Source organism: Phyllostomus hastatus, unplaced genomic scaffold, assembly GCF_019186645.2.
Source record: "Phyllostomus hastatus isolate PE091 unplaced genomic scaffold, TTU_PhHast_1.1 phas_scaffold_501, whole genome shotgun sequence".
NCBI classification, from domain to species: domain Eukaryota; kingdom Metazoa; phylum Chordata; class Mammalia; order Chiroptera; family Phyllostomidae; genus Phyllostomus; species Phyllostomus hastatus.
The window spans coordinates 23,235,289-23,262,605 of NW_025334033.1; the positions used below are offsets into that span (position 1 = coordinate 23,235,289).

General features: G+C 45.1%; 1 protein-coding gene and 1 pseudogene across 1 annotated transcript in view; one reads left to right on the forward strand and one right to left on the reverse strand.

Annotated features, from left to right (window-relative positions):
- LIPC (lipase C, hepatic type) overlaps positions 1-27,317 on the forward strand; it is a 142,668-nt gene that overhangs the window by 95,989 nt on the left and 19,362 nt on the right. Inside the window, exons 4-7 of the mRNA XM_045823937.1 lie at positions 20,590-20,777; positions 23,879-24,061; positions 24,640-24,757; positions 27,014-27,247. Coding sequence (XP_045679893.1) covers positions 20,590-20,777; positions 23,879-24,061; positions 24,640-24,757; positions 27,014-27,247 — 723 coding nt within the window. The remainder of the gene's footprint in view (positions 1-20,589; positions 20,778-23,878; positions 24,062-24,639; positions 24,758-27,013; positions 27,248-27,317) is intronic.
- Positions 4,735-6,096, reverse strand: LOC123808322 (annotated as a pseudogene).

The window sequence follows — 27,317 nt, forward strand, 5'->3', positions numbered from 1 at the left end:
CCAGTAGCCAGGTTTAATTGACTAGCCTATGGTTTAACTTGGTTGCACCACAGTTTTTGTTTTGATTTGTTTTGTTTTAATCTGTTCAATGAGTGATTGGCCTAGATTTGTAGGTTTTGAACATATGTCAGCCACAGAAGCCCTCCTCCAAACAGAATCTCAAGCAGAAAATGTTGTTTGGGTTGAAATGGGTACGGGCAGCCAGGAACCTGCCTTCACTTCTGCATCTCCTCCCTGCCCTCACAGTGGCCCCCAAGTACCTCTGCTGGGCTCTGGGCCTTCATATCCTAGCAGCACAATTTGAAAACTGTTAAATTTGCCTATTTAAAAAAATCATTTCCCAGCCAGCTAAAATATTTCTGTATACTTTTTATACTTTTTAAAAATTCTTATTCATTGATTTGAGTGTGTGTGTGTGTGTGTGTGTGTGTGTATGTGTGTGTGGAGAGAGAGAGAGAGAGAGAGAGAGAGAGAGAGATTTGTTGTTCCACTTATGTATGCATTCATTGGTTGCTTTCTGGATGTGCCCCAACCAGGGATTGAACCCGCCACCTCGGCATATCAGGATAACACTCTAACCAACTGAGCTACCCAGCCAAGACTTCATTCCATAAATTTTAATTGACAGACCCTCTGTACTTTAAGAAAACCCATAAGTAAATTCTTACATGACATATATCTTCATGGAAAAAAGACTGCAAAGAAATAGAACAAAAATGTCAAGAGTGTGGTCATGTCCAGGTGATGGGCTACCACAACATAACTGCAGCAGGATGTTGCTGGGTTCTCACTTTTCTGCATCACCACCTGTCACAGCCATCTGAAAAGATCCTGCGAAGATCCCAGGCCTGACTCCCACACACAGAGCTCTGCCTTCATTGGAGCAGCCAGCCTAGCCTTCAGGACACCAAGACACAAAGATGTGGGTGAGGTCAACTCTACACAACACAAGCACAGTGGAAAACTGTCCTCAAACAGGATTCCCTCAAGTGTGTCCCATAGGGTATTAGTCCCAGAAATGCTTGGTCACAAAATGGGAATTTGGTAGATGGCCGGGGGAAGCCTACTCCAAAGTGAGTGCGAGAAGCTTGCATTTCCATTGCCCCTGCTAGACAGTAAGTGCACAGTAAGTCGTAAGTGTTTTAACATCTCTGGTCATCAGGAAGCCTGGTTAATGTTCCTTAATACAACATTTCTCAAATTGATTTGACTACAAAATTCTTTCTTCCCCATGACCCCTATTAATATCTCAACAAACAGGTCAAGATTGAAGACAGCTTCAGAAAGGCAATTCTTAAACCCTGAGTTGTAAGTCTTGAAATAAATGAGGAGTTACAGAAGAGGAAGGGAAGGGAGGAAAAGAGACTGGTTTGAGGTCTGGAGGACTTTGCAACAGGACAAAATGACTACCCATGATTCCAAAGAACATCCAGAACTTTCTTCCTGTCTCATTCCTAGTAGACAGAGGCAGGGATTGCTGTGTTAGTGGTCCAACAGCCCAAGACCACCAGAAGAGGACTCTGGAAATTACAAGTGCAAGGTCCCTGACTGTGCACTTTACTGTCTGTCAGTATCAGCTCACTGGGACAAACCTTTCCCTAGGAAGAGCAGGAAAACAAAATGACCCTGCTGATTCAGTTCCCCAAGTAAGCCGTACCTGTGCCAGCCTTGCGCTAGGGGCCAGGACCACGGGGATGCATAAGTCAGTTTTAGCAGACAGCCTCATCTGGAAGTCAGCAACGGGACAAAGAGCCCCTCCTTCAGGTACACACAGGAGCCTGGGAGCTTATAGAAGAGCACCTGGTCTGAGCAGCTATCGGAAGTTTCCTATAGCCTCATGAAGCACACATTCTCATTGCTTCCAGGTAGAGGGCTGAGGTGTAGGAAGGCGGGAGAGAAGTGTCAGAGAGAACTGCAAGAGCGAAATTGTGGAGGCAGGAGAGAGAGGGGTGGCCTGGGACCTCCCAATGTCTCCAACTGGAGCAGAGTGTTTGGCAGGATGAGAAGGGTGTGGACGTAAAGGGTAGCACAAAAATATCCTGCCCGGAAGTAAGCAGTCGAGCTGGTTACTGCCATAGTGATTTGTAGTTGCTGATACGGAGGGGAAGAAAGAGGAGGGAGCAGGGGGAGATGACTCAGGAGGTTGAGCAAGTGACTAGACGGAGAGAGACGTGGGAGCAGATCAAGAAAGTCAGTAAATCTGGATGCAGGAAGGAGGTGGAAAGACAAGTTCAGCCCTTGACAAGTTAAACAGGTTATATAAGAAGTCCGATAATTAATGATGATGATAGTGATGACGATGATGATGACGGTGATGATAACAAAGATGACTGTGAACTTTCTCCTCCCTCTTTCTCTCCTGGCTGTGGGAGTTGTGCAGGGAAGTGGCCGAAGGGCAATAATCATAAGAGAGAGTTGTTGTATCTTCTCTAGAGAGCACTTTGGGGAGGGTAGAACTGATGCAAATTTCTCCATCCATCTCTGGCACCCTCCACCCATTCATCCTTCTGCAGAAGACAGACTGGGCTGGTCTACCTGGTCCTACCCCACCAACCCTGGAAGTCCAGTGGTCCATAATCAGGGTCTCTTCTCACCACTCTCCTCCCTCCCCTTGACTCACCAAAGACTGGCCCTACTAGCCCTACACCAGCCCCTAGTGGGGTAATTCCACCCTCCTTTTTCTAGCAGATCACGGTCCAGAGTGGTTACCACCTCCTCTCCTCCACCCCCAGTTTCTAAGTAGCCTGGGCGAGCCACCTCCCTGCAGAAGCAGAGAATCAGCACCACTGCATACTGAACAGGGCGGTGCAGAAAACAGAACACTGAGGCACCCTCCTCTAAAGATGCATTATCTTCAGGGTAGATGTTGAATTCTAGTAACACATTCCCTGGGGTATTTTCAAAACCAGACACAGTGGAGCCTTGTTCCAGCCTTGCTATGGGCCAATGCCCAGGCTCCCCTCCAGCCTCCAACCAGTTCTGGCCGCTGCCCCTACTCGGGTCGGGCAGGTACCATGTAATAGGCCAGGACTGCAGTCTCTGTGCTGTGGGCAGCGAGCTCTGCTCACTCCAACCACAGGCCCCTGCCTGCCCACTTCTGTTTTGGTATGCTCCTGCTCCTTCTCACTGGCCTCTCTGAACGTTGCTTTTCTTCTGCCAAGACCACGGGTGTTGGCACGTCCCAGCCTCATCTTCCTTGATCTCTTGGTTCTTTGTCATGTACTGAGCCCACCTCCCTGCCACCCAGATCTGGAAGCGTAAGCAGGAGCTGCCTGTTTTAAGACTTCCCAATTTCTACCAAAGAGCCCCGGCACAGCTTAGCTGCCAGCGTGAACTGTGAGTTCCCAGAGATGCCGATGGCACTTCTCAACATTCGTCACTTTTGACACATCTAAAATATCCTTGCTCCCAACACTCCGTAAGCACCAGCCCAGATGGTCTGGCTGCTGGGGAGGCGTCGGTCTCTGAAAGGCCTCTGAGAGGCCCTGGGCAGAAGCTTCCTGACTGAGAAGCTCTCGCTTTTCTCTCTCCCCCTCTACCCCCTCTAAAGCTAAGCCAGCCAAGTGGGCACCTCACTGCCCAGCTTCCAAGCTCTAAGCCAGATCCTTTTTATAGAATTCCTCACACGTTGGCTCCCCATCGCTCCAAGCACTTTCCCATCTGCCAGGCGCAGCTCTGTCCTAGAGGAAGCTGCCTACTTGGGAGGTTCCCTGTGGAATCACCTCTATTCTTTCAGGTGACTGAGGACCCCATGGGAAGGAGCTTGCCCCTCTGACGTATTCAACAGCTGAAGTGAAGGGCGCCTAGGGCTAAGCTCCAGGAAAGCAAATATGCATGGGTTCACCGCTGGGCACCTAATCCTGCTCTGCTGTCAGATGTATCAGTTTTTATGCCAATATCATTGTGGGATTTTTTTTTAAGAATTAGCACTGCTTCACATTTTATTTCATCATACATTCTTACAGAACTAGGTTCACTTTTCCAGTTTCATAGAAAAGTAACTATTCCAGCCACTATTTATTTAACTGTCTAGTCTTTAAGACCAATCAGTAGATTCCCTGGAAAGGCGAATAAGTCTCATGACTAACTCATTCTTAAAATTCTTTTTTTTTAAGATTTTATTTATTTATTTTTAGAGAAGGAAGGGAGGGAGAAAGAGAGAGAGAGAGAAATATCCATGTGTGGTTGCTGGGGGCCACGGCCTGCAACCTGGGCATGTACCCTGACTGGAAATTGAACCTGCGACACTTTGGTTCACAGCTTGCACTCAATCCACTCATTTTCTTAAAATTCTTTAAGACAAAGAAATAACTTTTTTTTACTCCCAAGGCACAGAATTTCAACAGCAGCAGCCAACACGGGGTTTTAGCAGCTTAACTTTACCCCCAAAATAAAGCTTTGTATAAACCAGTGATTTTACTATGAAAACCCTGTCCTGGAGAGAGAGGAGCCATGAGACATCACCGCAACACATGGAATGACAATGTCATAAACATGCCACTTCCAACAGGTAGCCTGTGAGGATACTCCACATAAGAAGTGGTTACTTTTCTATCTATCCTTTACACAGTTAAAAAATATATATTTTCTTTAAAATTCCCCTTACATTTAAGTCTATAAAATTTCAGAAATGCCTTGTACCCCAAAAAAACACTTAAAAAAAAAGACCATGCTAACAACACTTATAATTCAGATAAGTATATGTTTTTATAACATCTAAGACTGCAAGGGTTTTTATATTCCGTGGCTCTCGGGTTTAAGACAACCTCCGTCTCCTTCACTTACAAAATGTTTTCTGACCCTTGCAGGACAAAGATCTCTGAGTTGTTTAGAAATTATTCCAGCCTGAAAACATTCCTCTACAAATTACCCAAGCACAGAGTATGAATATGGGACATCCAGATTAATGTCCAGAACTTTATTATAAATTTTCTCATAACCTCTTTTCATTTGGTCTAGATTAATTATAGAAGATTTTCAAAGGGATTTTAATAAATCCCAAATCATCTTACGTGTACTTTCTCCAGTTGACTCCAAAACCATTAAATGGCTTTATATACAAACTCATGGTGAAAAGGAGGTGCTCCCAGTTCCTTCCAGGCAATATTCAGCTTCCCATTTGTCTCCAGAGAGTAAACACTCTCTCAGCAGCATGTCAATCTCTTTGACGAAGTGATTAATAGATCTGCCCGCCCCAGAGCCCCACACGCTACCACCACCACTTGCCACCTTTAGACACACTCGGGAGCACAGCAGCCCTGTCCAGAGCAGCGCTAGCCTGTGTACAATCTACAGTTCCTTTGTTCCTGGCAGTATAGGTATTACACAGAATGCCATCTCCAACAGCTCTAACAGCCAACTGGCCCACCCACTGTGGTGCTCAGGGTTATCCAATGCTAAGTCAGGTTGATTGTACAACAATTAATCAAATGGTTTTTCGACATCGGTTGTGCTCATTACTGTTCCACAGAGGTCAGAAAGAAACTTAGATGTCATTTCTCTATGATTAGCCTTTCCCTCCAATGCCAAGGACACTACCAACACTGGTACTCTTCATTTCACCAAGATTTAAATCTCTTAGCATTTCTGCAACATCATTGGTATGTCCACGCTCAAAATATTCTGCATGATCGGTGTTCAAGTCTCCTCAACTGTGAGTTCATCCAAAGTTAAAAACTGCAGTTTCATAAACAAGTTCTTCTGGTCATCATCATAGTTAGGATCTTTCACATCCACCTCCTCCACATCCTGCACCACCTTACTTCAGTTAGTCCCTGTCCTTTCCCAGATCTGGATCACCTGTCTAGCAGCCTTCTCTTTGGACTGGTTGGTACAGTTACTCCACTTCTAATGGCTTCACTTCCATTATCACTGCTTTAATCACCTCTGCCAGAATCCTGGCATGGGATTTTCTTTGGCCGCATTTTTGCCTTGACATTAATTCTCATTTTGTTAAGGAAGGATGCTGAAATCCAATTTCTATTGATCTCATTCTTTATGTCCCCAGTCCCAACATTTTATGCATTACCAAAAAAGAATGACTTAAGCTATAAGGATCCGTAGGGTTTACATTATCTGCTCATTTTCTACATCCATTATTCCTTAATTTCACTTGCACTGATTAAATTACCAAATGGAGTCTTCCTCTGGGATCTATTTTTGACCCTGATCTGCTGACTTGACCATGCTACACAGCCCCTGCCACTGCCTCAGTGTGTCTCTGGCATCTCCCTCTGTTTTTGTTTTGTTCTATCTACCTAGTAGAGGGGGTCAGCAGGCAGCCCAAGAGGCTGGTGTTTATTGGATGAGGCCAGGAGGTCAGCTGGCCAATCATAGCAGTGGAGGTAGAGCTGATTACTATAGGTTTGTAATATAGTTTAAAATCAGAATGTGTGATGCCTCCAGTTTTGTTTTTTCTCAAGCTTGCTCTGGCTATCCAGGGTCTTTGTGGTTCTATACAAATTTTAGGGTTGTTTTTTCTATTTCTGTGAAAAATGCTATTGGAATTTTGGTAAGGATTGTATTAAACAATGAGATTGTTTTCTTTATTTCTTTTTCAGATAGTCTATTGTTTGGTGTATACAAATACAACTGATTTTTATGTGTTGATTTTGTATCCTGAAACTTGACTGGTTAGGTCTAACAGTTTTTTGGTGGAGTTTTTAGGATTTCCTATATACAAGATTATGTCATCAGCTAACAGAGACCATTTTACTGCTTCCTTTCCAACTTGGATGCCTTTCTTCTTTTTCTTACCTAATGCTCTTGCTACGACTTCCAATGCTATGTTGCAAAAGAGTGGAGAGAGTGGGCACCCTTGTCTTGTTTCTGATCTTATAGAGGAAAATATCACTGAGTATGATGTTATCTGTGGGTCTGTCTGACATGTCCTTTATTGTGTTGAGATATGTTCCTTCTATACCCAATTTGTTGAGAGTTTTTATCGTAAAAGGATGTTGAATTTTGTCAAATGTTTTCCTGAGTATGTTGAGGTGATTATATACATGATATTTTCTTTCTATTAATGTGGTATACCAACTGATGTGTGTATATTGAACCATTCTTGCATCCCAGGTATAAATCTCACTGATCAGAGTATATGGTCCTTTTAATGCATTATTGAATTTGATTTGCTATTATGTTGTTGAGAATTTTTGTATCTATATTCATCAGGGATATCCAATGCTTATCTTCTTAACAACTAGGAAGTTATTCTCAGAATGATCTTCCACTTTGGGATAATGCAGATTCTCAGGCCTCGCCAGACCCACTGAATCAGCTGCTCTGGGGATCTTAAGCACATGGCTATAGGAGAATTACTGTCCTCAAATTCAGAAGATTAGGTAAAACACAAAGGATCCTGGAAAGGAAGTACTAATTCAGCAGTGGTTTAAGGGCAGAACCCTGGCTGGGTGTGTTTTGCAGTCATAGATTCATTTCCCCATTGACCTGTAGCCTGGTTTGGCTCCTGGAACTGCCTAGTTTGAATGGCATGGCTGGAGCCCCACCTGGTAATGGTAGAGACCCAGCCTAGTAGTCTCCAGAGCTGCCACATGAAGTCAATAGACTTCTACTGCCCAAAAGAGCCTGGACAAATTGGAGAGGAAAGGCTGAAATCCTGACTCCAAAGAGGGGCCTCTTCTTGGCACAAAAGCACAATGCTCTTGCCAAAACATGAAATGTACTGCCTGAAGGAGGTACACAGAGTTCACAGAAAGGTTCTGAATAGGCTGGCAAAGAACCTGGTAGATGAGTACCAAAAAGTATCTGGAAGAAACCACGTTGGGTCAAGATATGAAATGGAAGAGATCATAGGTAAGTGCTAAAGGACAGAGAAGTGAGGTGTTGAATGCCAAGCTCCATGGCAGACATTTCACCGAGTTTCATCCAGTTCTCACAATGACCCCAGGAGATGTATATTCACATTCGCAATTTAAGAGAAGGAAACTGAAGCTCCCAGGTTAAGAGAGCTTCCCAAGGTCACACAGCTAATAACTGATAAAGTTATTAATTAATAACTGATAGATCAAATACAGAGCCAACTGGTTCCAAAGTCAGTGCCCTTTCCAATAGACTACCCTGTCTCCACCATGGCTTTCCATAGTGCCCCAGAAATTATTGAGGTACACGTCCACAGTTTGAAAGGGGCAGAGAGCACTGCCCCCAGACCCAGACAGTGAAGGGAGAACATGGGTCCAAAAGAATTTCTTAGGTAGAATAGAACAGGATAAAAGCACATGCCCAGAAAAGTTTTGCAGCCTCAGAACCTGGATGTATGGCTAGTAAGATAGAGAAATGGCATTCAGGTTGTGGTTTTATTTTTGTAGCCAGCCATTGGCCTTAGGCCAGACACTGGACCCCTTCTTATTTCTTCATCAGGAAATGAACATGAAGAAAATAGAAACAGCTGTGCTGTAGACCCCAGGGCCTGGGGAGTCTCAAAGGAGATGAGGGTACCAAGTGTCTCAGGAAAATAGACTATAGCCATGACCTCAAGCTCTGTGTGTCTTGTGGTGACATATTGATCACACATGGGCTCATCTTCTCCCATATTCCATAGTCCTTCCTTCTTATCAGGGCCAGTCTTTGATTTGGAATCCCTAAGATTATCTGGGGAACTGGTGACACTACTCACCAATGTGGTAATCTGGCTGCCTTCACACCAGCCACTGTATGGCTAAGTAGGTGCCTCTATTATTATTCATCCATTGAAACACTTATTGGACTTCCAGACAAGGTAGAGGTGGAGGTAAACATGGCTCAGCTCCTCACACAACCACAGCAAAAATTACAACTGAACTACAAAACCGCTATCACCCAGAATCATCAGAATATTGAGCTGTTTTGGAAGTCCGACAACAAAGAAATTAAGGAAGTCACATCATCCAGATGGGTAGGAGGGGCAGAGATGTCGAGACACACAGAGCAGAGAGGACACAGGCACAGATCCATAAAGAGCAGCCCCACACCAATGTGTGGTAGATAAATATTGGAAGGGACACCTCAGGAGCAAGGGATCCAAGCCCCACGCCAGACCACTCAGCCCAGAGTTCCAGTGCCAGGAAAATTTCTGGCTGTAAAATCCAGTGGGGGTTAGGGTAGCAGAAGAAACTGTGGAAATTTCAGGACTCTCCTCTTAAAGGGCCCACAAGGGACTTAGGACTTACACAGACTCACTCCCTCAGAGCTCTAGTACCTAGGCAGCAGCTAGAAGGGCACCAGTGGCATATGGGGAGACATCAAGGTGTCTGGCATCAGGGCAAGTGCCAGGGGGCAGCTTCCTCACAGACAAAATGCCAGAGGCCAGGCAGAGGCTTTGACCCCTTTCTGAGCACCCCCTCACACAGAGCCACAGAGCAGTGACACCATATCAGAGCCTCCATCAACCTAGTCCACACAGGTTTTCCCACCATGACAATTACCTAAGGCTCCACCCCATCCAACTTACATGTGCATTTTTCTACAATGGGGCACATTAGTAAGACAGGGAGTCAAAGCAGCTCTACATAGAAACAAACAAAGGGAAGCTGCCAAAATGAGGAGACAAAAAAATATGGCCCAAATGAAACAGCAGATCAAAACTCCAGAAAAAGAACTAAACAAAATGGAGATAAGCAATCTATCAGATGCAGAGTTCAAAACACTAGTTATTAAGATACTCAAGGAACTCATTGGGTACTTTAATAGCATTAAAAAGATGCAGGCAGAAATGAAGTTTACACTAAGTGAAATAAAGAAAAATTTGCAGGGAAGCAACAGTACAGTGGATGAAGTCAAAAATCAAATCAATGATTTGGAACAGAAGGAAGTAAAAAACATTCAATCAGAACAGCAAGAAGAAAAAAGAATCAAAAAAAAAATAGGAATAGGCTAAGGAGCCTCTTGGACAACTTTTAATGTACCAACATTTGAATCATAGGGATGCTGTAAGGAGAAGAAAAAGGGCAATAAATTGAAAACTTATTTGAAAAAAAAATGAAATAAAACTTCCCTAATTTGGTAAAGGAAATAGACATGCAAGTCCAGGAAGCACAGAGAATCCCAAACAACACAGATTCAAAGAGGACCACACCAAAAAAATCATAATTAAAATGCCAAAGATTAAAAATAAAGACAGAATCTTCAAAGCAGCAAGAGAAAAGCAGATAGTAACCTACAAAGGAGTTCCCATAAAACTGTCAGTTGATTTCTCAAAATAAACTTTGTAGGCTAGACTGGACTGGCAAGACATATTCAAAGTAATGAAGCAATGACCTACAACCTAGGTTACTCTATCCAGCAAAACTATCATTTAGAATCAAATGGCAGATAAAGTGCTTCCCAGATAAGGTAAAGTTAAAGAAGTTCATTTTCTCCAAGGCATTATTATATGAAATGTTAAAGGGACTTATTTAAGAAAAAGAAGAAGATAAAAACTATGAACATTAAAATGGCAATAACTTCACAACTATCAACAATTGAATCTAAAGAACAATCTAAGCAAACAAGCAGCACAGAAACAGAATCATAGATATGCAGATCATTTGGAACATTATCAATTGCAAGTGGGAAGGGGGAGAATATGAGAAAATGTGCAGGGATTAAGAACTGCACATTGGTAGCTGCAGAATAGACAGGGGAATATTAGGAACAGTATAGGAAATGGAGTAGCTAAAGACTTATATGCATGACCCATGGACTAAGGCGGGGATTGTTGGAGGGAATTTGTGGTACTGGAGAGGGGGCCAAACTGGGGAAAAACGGAAACAACTGTAATAGCATAATCAATAAAATATGTTTTAAAAGAGAAACACCAAGAGGTATAATAATTGTCTATTTACTTGCCTCCACCATATGACCATGATCTTCTTGAAAGCAAGTAAACAAAAAAGTGTTCCTCATTTACTATTGCTGTATCTACAATATTAAGCATGATCCTGACACATAGTAGGTGCTCACTAAATGTGTGGTGGAATGAACCAATGAATACATGAATGAATGGGTTCATAGTGGGCCTTCAGTCTCTAAGATGGAAAGTCTAAGAGCAGCCAAGGACCTGTGCATTCAGCCCCAGGCCACAACACAGGGAAGCCCCAGGAACACTCAGGTGTTGGTTGGTCAGGAATATTTCCTTGAGTCAAATGGAAGTCTGACAACTATGGAATTAAAGAAACCATATCCATCCAGATTGGTAAGAGGGGTGGAGATATGAAATGAACTGGTCCCACATGCATGTGTGATGGGTAAAAGTTCAGGAGAGACATCTTAGCAGCAAAAAGTCCCAGTCCCACACCAGGCCCCTCAGCCAAGGATTCTGTGACAGGAAGATAAGTCCCCATAACTTCTGGCTGCAAACACCAGTGGAGATTGAGTTGGTGGAAGAAACTTCTCAAGTTTCAAGCAGTTCCTCTTAAAAAACCCACACACAGACTCACTCAGACTCACTCCCTCTGAGCTCCAGCAACAGGGTAGCAGCTTGAAAGGCACCAATGGCATACAGGGAGAAACTGAAGTATCTGGCATCAAGGTGGGAGCTGGGGAACAGCTTTCTCCCAGACAGAAAGGTGGGCAGAGGCCATTGTCCCTTTTCTGAACCTTCCCCCACAGAGCCACAGAGCCGGAAGGCAGGTGCCATATCTGAGACTGTATCACCATTTGTCATGCCCTAGAGATCCCCTGAGGCTCCATCCCATCTAATTTACAGCTGTTAACAGTGGCTTTTCCATATGAATGGCTGGTCTTGGCTCACACTTCACAACTTCCTAAGTCCTTTCAAACAAGCAACAGCCAGCCTCAGTGAGCCAATAGCCCTATACCTCTTGCTAAGTGGCCTCAACATGGCATTAGCAACAGCCAGCCTAGATTCATTTCTTGGCTTCACCTGGGAATCTCTAAACCCAGCAAAGTAGCAGCCATCTCAGACTGCTTTACAGTTCCAGCAGGGTGGCCCCAGGCAAAACAAAGGTTGGGACTGACCTTGGCCTACACCACCTTAAAAACCCCAGAGCCTGCACACCCAGTGGACAGCTACAGATCACATTGGAGCAACACCACCCTGCCTCTGCACAGCTGACCCTCCATGGAGGTCAAGGGTTTGTGGTTAATGGTCACAGTCAATCCGTGCAACTGACTGACCTGGCTAAATCTCTTCCATGGACTTGCCAACAGCAACCATATCTCAACTACAAAAGGAGGGTGTACTCAGCCCACACAAAGGGCACACTTCAAGTACTGTAATAGGAGAAGTCACTGGACCCTACAGGACACCTACTAGATTTGGCCATGCTGCGAAGACAGGGAGTCATAGCAGCTTACCTAATACATAGAAACAAACACAGGGAGGCTGACAAAGTGAGGAGACAAAAAAATATGGCCCAGATCAAAGAACAGATCAGAACTCCAGAAAAAAAAAGCTAAACAAAATGGAGATACACAATCTATCAGATGCAGAGTGCAAAACACTGGTTATAAGGATGCTGCAGGAACTTAGTGAGGACCTCAGCAGCATAAAAAAGATCCAGTCAGATGAAGGATTCACTAATTGAAATAAAGAACAATTTACAGGGAAACAACAGTAGAGTGAATGAAACTGAAAATCAAATCAATGATTTGGAACATAAGGAAGAAAAAAACCAACCAACTGGAATAACAAGAAGTAAAAAGAATCCCCCCAAAATGAGGATATTGTAAGCAGCCTCTGGGACAACTTCAAGAGGCCCAACCTTTGCCTCATAAGGGTACCAGAAGGAGAAGAGAAAGGGCAAGAAACTAGAAATCTATTTGAAAAAATGATGAAAAAAATTTCCCTAATTTGGTGAAAGAAATAGACATGCAAGTCCAGAGAGCACAGAAAGTCCCAAACAAAATGGGTGCAAAGAGGCCCACTACAAGACGCATCATAATTAAAATGTCAAAGGTTAAAGACAAAGAGAATCTTCAAAGCAGCAAGAGAAAAGCAGTTAGTTACCTACAGGGGAGTTCCCATAAGACTTCCATTGGATTTCTCAAAAGAAACTATGCAGGCTACAAGGGATTGGTAAGACATATTCAAAGTCATGAAAAACAGAGACTTACAGCCAAGATTGTTCTACCCAGCAAAGCTATCATTTAGAATTGAAGGGCAAATAAACAGCTTCCCAGACAAGAAAAAAAACTAAAGGAATTCATCATCACCAAACCAGTATTCTATGAAATGTTAAAGGGACTTTTTTAAGAAAAAGATCAAAACTATGAACAATAAAATAGCAATAAATACATACCTATCAACAAATGAATCTAAAAAATAAACCAAGCAAATAGAAGAACAGAGACAGAATCATGGACACAGAATGCATTTTGATGGTTGCCAGATGGAAGGGGAGTGTGGGGGAATGGGTGAAGAGGTGATGAGATTAAGTACTAATAGTTAGTTACAGAATAGCCATGGGGATGTAAAGTACAATGTAGGAAATGGAGTAGCCAAAGAACTTATACATATGACCCATGGACATGAACAATGATGTGGGAATTGTCTGAGGGAGTGGGGGGTGCTTGGTGGAGAGGGGCAAAAGGGAAAAAAATTAGGACAACTGTAATAACATAATCAATAAATATAATTTAAGAAAAAAGTAGCTCAGTGGATTGAGCGCGGGCTGCGAACCAAAGTGTCGCGGGATCAATACCCAGTCAGGGTACGTGCCTGGGTTGCAGGCCATGACCCCCAGCAACCGCACATTGATGTTTCTCTCTCTCTCTATCTCCCTCCCTTCCCTCTCTAAAAATAAATAAATAAAAATCTTAAAAAAAAAAAGAAAAAAGAAAATGAGGTCTAGCTGGTTTGGAAGAAAAGCCAGGCCTAGAACCCTCATCCAGCTGACTCAAGGAGCCAAGGACATCTCACTGTATCACTATGGGGGTCTCAGAGCCAGCTGGTCCAAACTCCTCATTTTCCAGTTGAAGAAACTGAGGACTAGAAAGTTAAATGACTTGCTGAAAGTCAACCAGGATAAGTTAACAAGAAACTAGGAGCTCACAGAGATCTGCCAACACACAATCACGTCTAATCCACCAATAGCTAAATATGAGTGAAATACTTCTGAGCGCCTGAAGGCACATTGTCTCTGCAAGCAGGTACAGCAGACCCAAACAATAACGTGCTCAGCTGCTTGCCTCATGTGACAGGCCTTCACTTCAGGCTCTGAGCTCTCCTTTAAGTCAACACATAAATGCAATCAAATGCAATTCAATACAGTCACACTCTGGATCAGTGATTTTCAACTTTTCTCATCTCATGGCACAATAAACTAATTACTAAAATTCTAAGACACACAAAAAATGTTATAATTTTCGCCAGCAATGTGACAAAAATAGGTATAATTTTGATTTTTTTACAAAAAAAATAGTAATTACCTACCCCTCTTGTTCCAAAATGACTGTTTAAAAAATCAGGTGCCTATATTTGTATATAAGGATTTCTGTTACCAAGAATTAACCAATCAGACACAAGCTTATCATGCGGCATAACCAATAAGATGCTATTGACCTATATGACCTATTAGATGCTATTATATGACCTATATATTTACAGTTCAAGACAGGGCATTCACACCAGATGGGAATTGTTTAGTTGGCTGTTGTCATTTTTTCTGTATTTGACCGTCTAAGGGAAGAGATCAGTGCCCCTGACTAAATAGTGGGGTATTGCATGTTTTAAAAACTCTTGCAGCCCACACGCTGAAAACTGCTGCTCTAGACCAGGGGAGTGCAATTGTGAAAAGACCCATTTCAATGACCTCGTGGTCCGCAAGCCTCCTCTGGGGTGCCGAGTGCCTGAAAGGAGGTTTATGGGTCTGTCCCAGTGGGTGACTTTAACTTCCTGGACTGCAAAGGGGCCACTCTTGGCATGAGGCTCCATTCAATTACTTCCTGTGACCTTGGCCAAGACATTTACACTCTCTGAGACCCAGTTTTCTTTTGGGATAACCTACTGCTAGGTTATGAGGACCGAACAAAGTGCGGAATTCTGAGTTACTAGCAAAAAATAATAGCCACATGAACCTGCCTGACCAACGCCACCTGCTCCCCAGCACCCCATCATCACCTTTAATGAGAACTTTTGGGTCTTACAGGTTCTCTGGGTCAGTATTAATTGTGGCTGACACCTTGTGAGGGACTTAGTGGTTGGATTGCCAACTCCCATGTCAGCAAAATAGCCTCACCATTTAACCAAGTAATTCCATGCCAGGTAATTCATCCTAGTGGAAATAACTCTCTGAAAGGAAAGCTCTGTGTGTGAAGTCCATTGCAGCTCTTTTTATGAAGGTGAAAACTTAGAAACATACTGCTTGTCTCATAGAGGGAAATGGAATCATAAATTACAAAACATTCCCTCCGTGGAATATTACTCAGCCTTTAAAAATGATGAGTATGAACACTAGGAATATGGAGAGATTTTTACGATATAATGTGAAATGAAAAAAGCAAAAAACAGTTATAGTTGCACAGTTACATGAAAAATATATTTGCTTCTAGATACAGAAAAGAAACACAGGAAAATAGCCAATCCATTAAGATGATGAGAATGCAAGTATACTTTTTAACATTTTATTTTCTGGTATTACTCCGCTTTTGTGCACCACCTACATTTTTAAAAGAATAAGGAAGAAAATCTGATACTTCCTTCAGATACAATTTAGCTGAAGGCAAGTTTCATTTGTGGAAGAATATCTGGTTATAGATCCAGAACTGGTGGTACCAGGAAGAATGAACCTGTAATCCTAGAAATTCTGAAGTCACTGCTGCTCGAGTACAAATCGTGGGCCTGACCACAGCAGTCAGGGGCGGGGCCATGGCTCTGTTCACCTCAGGTTCGTTTCACCCTGAGCAGAGGGCGTGGCTTGGAGGGCTCTTAGGGTAATCAGGAAATTACAGTCTTCCAGAGGACCTCTCCCTCTAGTCCCAGGCCGGGGGATATTTTCAGCAGTTCAGGTTAACAAAAGGAAACCACGCACGCACACACACGTTAGCAATTCATATCACGAATGTGAAGATATTTCACACACAGCTCTGTGAGGGGCATGTTAATACCTGCGGCTGCTGTCTTATGCACGTGTGTCCCCAGCAGCAGCCAGTACACGGGAGGCGCTTGACAAACGAACCGAGAGAAGCAGACAGGCATCACAGGCAGAAGCCAGATCCTGACTCCTACTGGAGCCTCTGCTGCCGGGTCTTTGGTTCCCGCCTGTGCCAGCTCATTCATTGCCTGCAGTCACCCACCTAATGATGTCCCTGCCCCAAAGAAAATGAAATCATTTGTTCTTGTATGAACTATTAGGACCCCTCAGACCTGAGGGCTGACTTAAGAGAGAAATCATTGCTGCAAGGAATTGAATATTAGAAACGTAACGGCTGCACCTGCTTCTTCTGATCTGAGGAGGCTTTGCTGACTCTGGATCTTGCTGTCATGTGAAGGGAACACCAAGCCTCCCCCACCTGTCACCTTGCTTCCAGGTGACAGGGACTGACTCCCTCAAAGGACTGGACCACTTACCTTAGTTAATATTCTCCCTCTCAAAACCACCACCTATTCTCCAGATTCTTTTTTTTAATTGAATTTATTGGTGCGACATTGGTTAATGAAATTGTATAGATTTCAGGTGTACAGTTCCATAATACATCATCTGCATATTCTGTCGTGTGTTTACCACCCCAAGTTAAGTCTCCTTCCATATCCCCAGATTCTTATCATTGCTGTGTCTTTATCTCTTCTGAAGACATGAGAAAATGATGATTTCAGAAGATGTGCCTGGAGAAGGAGCTGCTCCTACTGAATACAAGTGCAACAAATTCCCTGCCTCGTAATGGAATCCCTAGGATTTCTCACAGCTCACTCACAGAGTTGTTGTGAGGCTTGAACCAGCTAATAGAGTTAATGCAAATAAGACTGTTATAAAAGGGCCTGGCACAGGATGAGCACTCAATAAATATTAGCTTACAAGGTGCTGAAAATCAATTTAGATATATATGCATATAAAAAGAGAGATAAATAAGACCAGAACTAAGGAGCTAGTGATTGTACTTTTAGAAATCTATATGAAGAAAATACTCATAGGCTCAGGTAAAGATTTATGTATAAAAATGGTCATCAGAGCATTGTTTGTAATAGAAAAAAATAAAAAAGAAACCTGGAAACAACCCAAATGTCCAACAATAATGGAACAAGTAAGCGACTATGCCACTTTTCAAAAGCATGTTTTTGAAGAACGTTATGCTCTAAGAAATTATCATGACAGATGAAGAGGGACACAAAACCATTGATATAATTGGGTCTCAATTGTAGACATTCCAAATAAATATCAGACTGTCACGGAGGCTCAGACACACAGGCTCTAGAGCCCCACTCCTTCCACTCCAAATGTGACCTGAAGTGACCCCTGCCTCCCTCAGTCGCTGGATGATTGGTAGATCACAGTGAAGAGCCTCTTGGAGAGTCACTGTGACTTAAGCACTGTTTGACACTGTGGCCACGGCTTTCATGAGGACTGCAGACCACTCTCAGAGTCAACCACACGAAACCTGCTACTTCGTAGGGATGATGTTCAAGACAATGGTCCCTGTCTCACCTGGTGACTTCTTTTTACAGTACCCCATAAGGAGACTCTCTCAGACTTCATGGCCAGGAAAGTGTGGGCAACGGGACACACGAATCCTATTTCTGCTCCTGTTTCTGTTTTTTGTTTGTTCTTGAGAACAAAATCTGTGGCCCACCTCCAGCAGCCTTAGAGGATCACACACTATGTATGTTAGAGTGCAAATCTATGAACATTTCTGTCTTCATTGTTTTACTGACTTTACTTTCTTCTACCACGAATTTCTGTGAACTCCTTAAAGTTGAAAATGTTCTTCCATGTCACACCCATCATCGGTTCCTATTCTCCCAACTTAAACCAAAGAAAACACATATAAGACAGAATTGGTCCTGTGAGGGCAACTGGGATACAGTTTCATAGATCAAAAGTGTAAGATGCTGGGTGCTCCAATCTGTACTTACTTTAACCACACGGCCCTCCATAGCTGCTAATTATGTGCCAGGCACTGTTCTGAGCTCTTCACAGATGTCATCTTAGTCAATCCTTATAACAACTTGCTGAGACAGGTACTATTTCCATCCCCATTTATTTTCCTGGAGTCCTTTTAGCATTGCAGTCAGCTATGCTAAAATGAAGATGTAGCTATTCAGCCACCGAATAAAAGAAAGTTGGTTACATTCAGCACCAATGCATAAATGGATGACAAATCAAGTGTCAACCTTTGATCTGAGGCCTGGATCCCACAGATTCCACTCTGATCACCGAGCATTTACTGAGCACCGACCAGCACTGACCCACTATGAGTCCACAGCCTGGTGGAGGAAGCACCACACACCTAAGCAAACAGATCACCAGGCCACATAACAAGGACATGAGAATCAGAGAGGGGGCAGCAAGAGAAAGTAATGACCTCTGGCAGATGAGAAGGCTTCCTGGAGAAGGCGATGCCTGAGATCCATTTTCATGGATGGACCAGAGTTTGTGGGGAGCAGCAGAGATGGGGGAGGAAGAGAGATTGCGAGGTGCAGGGCCGTTGAGTGGCATTTGGGGGAACTCTTGGCAGTTGGGGGCAGCCCGAGAACATAGAGGGGAGGAGCTGCAGAATGAGGGACTATCATTTAGGTGGTGACTTTGGCTTCAATACCAAGAAGCTTAAAGTCACACAAGGATCTAATAGTCATTTCTGTTCTAGAAAGATTCTTGAGCAGCCATGCAAAGGAGGATGGCAAGACCATGCATAGGCTGTTGTGAAAAACCAAGCAAGAAACAGTGTGCGCACGAACTAGGGCCCTGGCATCTAGGGGTATGTGGGAACCCGCAGCTTCAGGCTATTTGGCAGGCAGGTACAGGAGGTCAAGGTGACACTCCAGCTTCTCACTTAGCGGGAGGGTAGAGCGTGCCATGAAATGGGGAGCACAGACTGGGAGCACATTTGCAGGGCCAAGGGCTAGCTCAGATAGTCTGGGCAGAAGAAATCTTTATTATCTCAGAGAAGTTATTCAGATTCTCACTCACATCTCCTTTTAATAAAATATGATGCATTTCATTCTGTCATCATAGTGAAAAAGCATGGCCCTTTGCTTGGAATTAATAACCTTTCGAATTAACAGCCTTTGGGTAGGAAAATTGGTTTCATTAATACTTCCCCTTGTACTTGGTAGGTTCATCATCTCTCGGTCCTGCCATGCCCTGAAACCAAGAGCCCAAGACTCATCATTTGAGAAGCTGAATGACTTGGTACTCAGAAAGAATGATTGGGCTCCTTAGCAATTTGGCCTAATTTAGTTCATAGACAAAAAATGCTTGTATAGCCTTGTGTCCACCCCTCAGCTGTCGGGGAGGGAGGACAATTGGCAGAAAAGATGTCAGCTGTCTTGGGGTGCTTCAACTCTGGAAACCGGTGCCTCCTTGGGCGTCACCCAGCTCCTGAGCAGAAGTGTGTGTGTGTTCAGCCAACACAACGGCCTAAGCAGCTGTTGGGCTGCCTCACAAGTTGGGTGACTGACCACTCCCATCCTAAAGTGGCTCAGGAGCAGAGTGAGGCTCCCCCCAAAAAGAGGCTAGAGGGCCTTTCAGAAAAACAAAAACAGGTGAAATCTTAAAAGCAATCTTTCTCTCCCTACTGCACCCCCACACAGTCTTTGAAAGACTCCAAATGGATATTCCTTTATCCTTTTCTGCTGAAAAACCCTTTGGCTGCTGCCTGTCATAGACTATAAAGTCCATACCCCTCAGCATCCCAGTGCCCTACACCCTCTGGATGCCCAGGCCTCTCTCCTGCCTCCTTATGCGCACACGGTCCCATGCCTCTGAGCCCTTACTCCACTGTCCCTTCAGCCCGGAAACACTGACTCCCTCGCACACCCACCCACTACCCACACCCACACACACATACAAGCCCTCATTCGTCCTTCAAGGCCACGATTAGCATCACTTTCCATGAAAAGTTCTCCCTGAATGACATGCCCTATCACACAAAATTCACCACTCCCTTTATAATCCTCCCCACTCCACCCATACCTGGTCCATCCCAGTCCACATTATATAATGTGTCTGCCAGTGATGAGTTAAGCTACATGCAAGAATGCATAGTCAGCTAACTGAGATTCTCTATTCCATAGGGACATAGGGAATTGCAGTCTAGAGACATGGGTTCAAATCCTGACTTTATCACTTACTGGCATTGTGATTTTGGGTGAAATTTTTATCCTCTGTCCCTATTGCCTCTTTCCTATTCCTACTGCCCTAGAGTTATCTAGTGTCTGGCTGGCTGGCCATACAGTCACCAGGATGGCAGGGGGAAGATCGCCCTCTCCACCTCTGTGTTGGGTCCTCCTAGGTCACCCTCCATCATCTCCCAGGAGAGAATGGCCACTCTCCCAGAAATGGTCTTTGGGGTTTCCTGAAGCTACGACTCACGACTATGTCCATCACCTCACCGGAACCCCGTGGGCTGGTGTGCTCCGCAACCTTTGGGTTGTCCCAGAGCTGGCAGAGGCGGAACAGACGCCAGTTTAAGCACTGTCCCAATCTTCTGTTCCAGAGCCATTAGGAAGAAGATCTCGAGCTGTTGAAGAAAATGAAACATTGCAGGAGACGAAGACAAGATTTCTGCTCTTTGAAAGGGGAAGCAACGAGCCCTGTCAAATCGGGCTCCGCCGTCCAGACTCGCTGCAGCAGTGCGGCTTCAACTCCTCGCTGCCGCTGGTGATGATCGTCCACGGGTGGTCGGTAGGAAACACCGGCACAGCCTTTTTCTCTCTGCTTTTCCATTTTCCCTTTTTTGTCCCTTGTGTGTTCAATTTTAATGAAAAGATGGGGAGCTGGTGATAACGACGTCACGCATACTATTTGCAAAGCACATTCTAATTTTCCAAGTACTTCCCCACACATTAGCTCATTGAGTATCTCAATTCCATGAGCAAGCAGGGAGGGGAAAGTATAATTATCTCCACACTGCAGATAATAAAATGTGACTCAAAGAGGTCGCACAGCACGTGAGGGCCCGTAGGGTCTGCAGCCCATGCAGGGGAAGCTGCATGTGTCACAGGAGGAGTCAGGAAGCCAGAAGATGTCGTCTCTCGATGAAATGTTGTATCTGTCAGTGTTAAATTCAGCTGCAAATAACAGGAACCCATCTGGCAGTGGTTCAAACAAGTCAGAATTTATTTCCATTTCCCACAATAGTCAGAGATATGTAATCTAAAACTAGACAAATGGCTTTAGTCAATGAAATCCTCAAAGACCCAGCTCATTTCCAGCTCACTACTCTCCCATCCTTAGATGTAGGCCTCATCTTCCCAGTCCAAGGGGGCAGCTATAGCACTAGCCATCACATCTTCATTCCAGGTAGTAAATGCTGTATGCAAAGGAGTCAAAGAGCAAAGAGTTTTTAACAACTTTAGTGATATATATAATTCACATATCATAAAATTCATCCATTTAAGGTATATAATTCAATGGCTTTGCTATAAAAGAGAGGTTGTTTTTTTTTAATTAGCCTCCCAGAAGCATCTGTGAAATACTTTCAGTAATATCCATTGGCCATACATAAATAGAAAGGTAGCTGAGACATGTGTAGCCTCTTAGAGCAAGTATAGCCTTTTAGTGATGCTAAACATTCTATTTCCATGGAAGAAGGGGGTAGAGAACATTGTGGGCAATAATTGAAGTCAAACTAAGTGAAGCCTTATCTCCAAGAGGAAATTCTGACTCCTGGTTAGCAGCCCACCCATGATTTGAAGCTAAGTTCACAATATGAAACTTCCAGGATTTGGGAATCTATTCCACGACTTGGAAACCTTTCCCTGCCATCTAGTTGGAAATACTCCCGAAACTCCCTTCTATTCTACCCTAGAGAGCAAAATGGGCCCATCTACCCACACACCACTGCTTCGACAAGTATTCTCCAAGGGCCCACTATGCGCAGGCTCACAGCCTCCCACGAACAAAACAGACCCTGCCTGGCCATGAGAGGTAGTAGGGAGCCACGTGACACCTCGTGAGTGTAGCCACAAGGCGGGGTGCCTTCTATAGTCATCCCAGAATAGCACAGGGGCTCCTGCAGCCTGCCAGCAGTTCCCCCTCAGAATTTAAAAGGGTCCCACCCTAGAGAAATGGGGGCTGGCAGTGAAGGTGGTGGGGGCCTTTTCTGCCTCCAGAGAAGGGGCCTAACATAGATTGAAGCCCTACTAGAGCAAGGCCCTTGGCATTACATATTGGCCCATTTAATCCCACTCTCCCTGCCTCCCACTGTCCTCACCTCACCCCCACTCCCCCTGCTTCCCCTCACCCTCCCTGCCTCCTCCTGCCTCCCCCTGCTTCCCCTCACCCTCCCTGCCTCCTCCTGCCTCCCCATGCTTCCCCTCACCCTCCCTGCCTCCAGCAATACCCAAGTGTTTGTGGCTCCTTCCATGCACCATGGGATTTCTCTCCTCTTGGCCCTGGCTTTGGCTCAGGCTGTGCTTTCTACCTACAGTGTCCTTCCCCTCTTCCTCTTTAGGACAGTATTCATTACATATTAGGTGCTCCAAAAATACTTGTTAACTGAAATAATGACAGAAGAAATATCTTGTTTCTTCAAATGCAACATGAAGATAGCAGGGTCCTTTTACCAGAATGAGCTCTTCATTCTCAAATTCCTGTCCAGACTGAAATACAGCTACCATTATCAGTAATAATAATAACACAACTGCAAATAATAACTAACATCTGCTGAGTGCTTACTATGTTGCAGGCAATGTTCTAAGTACTTTGCATCCATTAACTGATCTCATCTTTACAACAGTCCTGGAAGGAGGGCCCTATTCTGATCCTCATTTTCCACATGAGAAAACTAGGGCACAGAGATGTTAGATCACTTGCTAAAGGTCACTCAGCTAGCAACTGGGAGAGTCTGGATTTGAACCCAAGCTGCTACATCCCCACAGAAGGCCCTGGGGCAACATTGATTAAATAAATGGATCTTACCCTGGATGACATGTCAAGCCATCAGCTTTGCTCTTCACCTTGGTGGGCTAGTCTTCAACCACACCTGCCTTTTCTCCTCTCCCCAGACATACCATACTGTCCCTTTGTCATTCTGTGCCTCTGCCCATGCTTTTCCTTCTGCCTGGGATGCCCTAGACACCCCCCAGCCTGCAACCAGCACCACATTCACCTGCCCACCCTATGCTTAATCCTATTTCTCCTTTACGACACAGCATAAATGTGTTTGCCCTGTGAAACCGTCAGAAGTGCCCTGTAAACATTTATTGAGCTCCTACTATGTTCTGGCTCATGGAGCTGGTCACTCTGAAGCAAGCCCAGCACAGTGAGGGAGAGGAGGAGAAACGCAGTGGGTTTCAGAAGTGTGCTGGAGCAGGCCACCAGGAGGAGCTGGCCCGAGAGCTGACCTTCCAAGGAGAGGTTGGGGTTCAGTGACTGATTTACACAGGTCTTTCCATTGATCTAAGGCTTGGAAAGTCCTAAAATAGGGAAATGCTAAAACAACGGTTCTCAGTTAGGGGCTGGGGGGTGTAGCTACCAGGAATTATTTGGCAAAGCCAGGAGGATTTTTGGTTTTCATAACAGGGGCAGGGGGTGCTGTTGGCATCTCCTGGTGCAGGCCAGAGATGCTGCTACATCTCCTACAATGCACAGGACAGCCCCCACAGCGAACAGGGATCTGGCCCAGATGTTAATAGTGCTGAGGTTGGGAAATCCTTTAGAGAAAGGATTCAGTGTTAACCAAGAGTTGGAGAAAACAAAAAAGAGGGAAAAAGAGGAAATGACTGCAAAGCTCCCTCCATCCCCGCCCGGTGAAGCTGACCACCCTGTGGGCCTACCCTCAGCTGGACGGCTTGCTGGAAAGCTGGATCTGGCAGATGGTGGCCGCGCTGAAGTCTCAGCTGGCCCAGCCGGTGAACGTGGCGCTGGTAGACTGGATCACCCTGGCTCGAAACCACTATGCCACTGCTGTCCAAAACACCCGCCTCGTGGGACAGGAGGTCGCAGCTTTTATCCGGTGGCTGGAGGTAAGACCTGCCCCAACGTCCCTTCCTCTCCTTTCCTCTAAGACCAAGTGAATTCAGCTGGTCTCCAGCAGCAGCCCAGACAGGAGAACCACGCCTGCTAAGCTCACAGGAATGGAAGGGCCTGAGACGGTGACCAGGCCCCAGGGGCTCTCTCGGCTGCCTCACTTGCACCCGTCTTTTGAGGCATCATCTTCACCACCCCCCACACCCATCCACTAGTCCTTTTATGTTCACCCCTTGGATGTGCTACAGGATCTGTGTACCCTGTAAACCAACAATCACCACACAGAAGCTACCAACAGGATTGCTCCAACAGGGCACTCATACCCATGCAAAGACAGGCAGGCGGGAGGCATAATCACTAGGCAGGGTCCCAGGTTGCTAAGCCTGAAAGGAGAGACGACAGAGTCTGCAAGGTGAGAAGCCAGTTTGGGTCTGGAGTACGAATGAAGCACCTCATTTGCGATCAGGCGCCAAGAACAGGGTGGGAGCCTGAACAAGTTGGACCCACAAAGGCCTTTGTCGGGGCAGCTCTTCTCCTGCAACCACGTTCTTCTCCTGCTATCACTCTCTTCCAGGAGTCTGTTCCGTTTTCTCGAAGCAATGTTCACCTAATTGGGTACAGCCTGGGTGCACACGTCTCAGGATTTGCTGGCAGTTACATTGGCGGAAAGCACAAGATTGGGAGAATTACAGGTAATGATGCCCGATAACTAACCACTGTAATCTCACAGATGCATCGGGCCACGGAGCAAGGACCTGCTTTTCCAACAGTTTCCTAATGAACACACCCCCAGTTTCTTTCGTGCTGGGTCGGTGTCCAGGGAGGGCTTCTGGCACTGTGGGAAACGCGAGCACTGTCACAGACTGCTGCCCAAGAGAACTCAGAAATCGCAGCCTCCACTCCTACTGCCTTTCCTCACACAGATGCCTCTCATAGTCAGGCCCTATAGGATCTAAGAAGTAGATTTTTCTGTACATTTTTGTAGCAGGAAGTTTATTTTTCAATTTAAAATAACTCAGTAATTTTAAAAACCCAGCATGAGCAAGTTAAAGAGTTACAGCCCTAAGTATGCTGTAACAGCAGCCACGTTTGTGCCTCAGTTTCTGCATTCGTGAAACACACGGGTCTTACTCAGGGCCCCACTTTGTGTTGAGGGAGAGAGCTCTGCACCAAAAACCTCACCCCATGCTCTACACCAACTGAGAAATGGCCCTGGGTACCCAGGAAGAGATAAAGACATGCCAGAAGGCCTCTCCTCCAGGTGTCCCTGACCCCAACCACACCCCCGTGCTGTCCCAGAGCAACATGAGGAAAAACACACCTGACCAGATGGTTCCCCAACCAAGTCCCCACAGTGGCCCAGGCGAGGCCCTTTGCAGTGTAGGTCCCCAGAGCTCCAGCTTCTCCTCCAGCAGTTCCCTTCCTCTAGCTCTAGGCTTCAGTAACACCAGGTTTTCCTCCACTTCACAAAGACGCCATGGCCTCCAGTGCTTCTGGGCCTTCGCATGTACTGTTCCCTGTGCCTGGAACATCTTTCTGCCACTCACCCACCAGCTCTCATCTACCCTCAAACTCCTACTCATCCTGCAAGACCCAGCAGGCTAAAACAATGTTTCACAGGCTAAAACAATCCAAAGGAAATTTAAGATGAATGGCATTGCTATGATCTTTTATTTTTATCAAGTAAGAACAGTTTTGGCAACTATGAAATACCATCTATTGTTATCATTACTTCATAAAAGAAGATATTTATTTTAATATGAAAAAAGATAGGGATAATGGCAGGTACTTAAACCATGTAAATTTGTCATTATGAGAATCCTTTTTTTTTTTTCCATCTTGCTGGTGACTGGGGAGGCCTGGTCTCCAGACCAGTAACTCTGTCCCCACCGCTGTGACGTAACGCCCAATGGCGTGGGTGTGAGTAGACCTTCCCCAGAAGGCCCAAGAGACCCATCAGCGAGGAACCGGGACTTGAGGCTGATCAGAATCACAGAGGCCAGATCAAGCCCAGGACCATCTCCTCTCTGACTGGTACCCTGGGCCCCATCCAGCATCATTATCCAGGCCCACATGTCAGAGACAGCAGGATGGCTAATTACTCTGTTGTCCTCTTGTACTCAGCCTGATGAAGAAAGGAACATAAATCACACCAAGACATTCTTCATTTATAACTGCGCTGAGGGCTGGAGAACAGGCACTCCCGTGGCCTCCTGTCAGTCCCTCCGCCCCGCTAGGGGATGAAAGGCAGGGCTGATGTGGGGCATCAAAGGGCTCTCCCGAGAAGGTAAAGGAAGAAAGGGAAAAAACCTTGAGTGCATAGATGCTCCCCAACTCCCGCCAGCCAGGAGCTGCCAGTCGCCTCATGCAAACGCATGTGTCACTTGAGGACCGGAGCTTTGAGCGGTGCTATTTGCTCTCAGTATCTTCTCCACCAGGGACCAGGGACGTGCCAAGGCTGTTCTGGACCATCCCATGAAATGACATTAGTGTAGGAGAAAAGCCAGCTTGTTTAGGGAAGTTATAGGTGACATTCTGGCAAATAACTTCTTTTTTCATGGGTAGGTTAAAACTACTTACAATAAGCACAGTGGGGTTTTTTGCATGCAAACAGATGCTCTTGGAAGTAGCTTGAGAGGTGCTTAAATTTGATTTGCTTAAATAAATCAAGCACTGCCTCATAACCTTATTTCTACCACTGCATACTTCCTGCAGACCTCTTTTCCCCATAGATAATGCCCAGCCTGTGTTCAATTTTCAGCACCATGAATTACTGTGGTTTCACTGCAAAAAAGGTTGTGGCAAGATTTGCTACAGAAAGATTATGCCCTAGGATTTTCTTCTTCCTGCTAGCCCATGAAAGTGTAACAACATGAATAAGCTAAAAAGAGCATTTCTCCTCCCCTCTTCTTGTTCCCACCTAAACTGTACCCTTGCTTTCCTGTTAGGGCTGGATGCTGCGGGCCCTCTGTTTGAAGGAAATTCCCCCAGCGACCGTCTTTCACCAGATGACGCCAATTTCGTGGACGCCATTCACACCTTTACCTGGGAGCACATTGGCCTGAGCGTGGGCATCAAACAGCCCATAGCACATTATGACTTCTACCCCAACGGAGGTGCCTTCCAGCCTGGCTGCCACTTCCTAGAGTTCTACAAACACATTAGCAAGCACGGCCTAAATGGTGAGGAAGAAGACATGGCCAAGAGCACTGGCCTATACCCCAAACCTTGCATGGGGCCTCTGCATCCCAT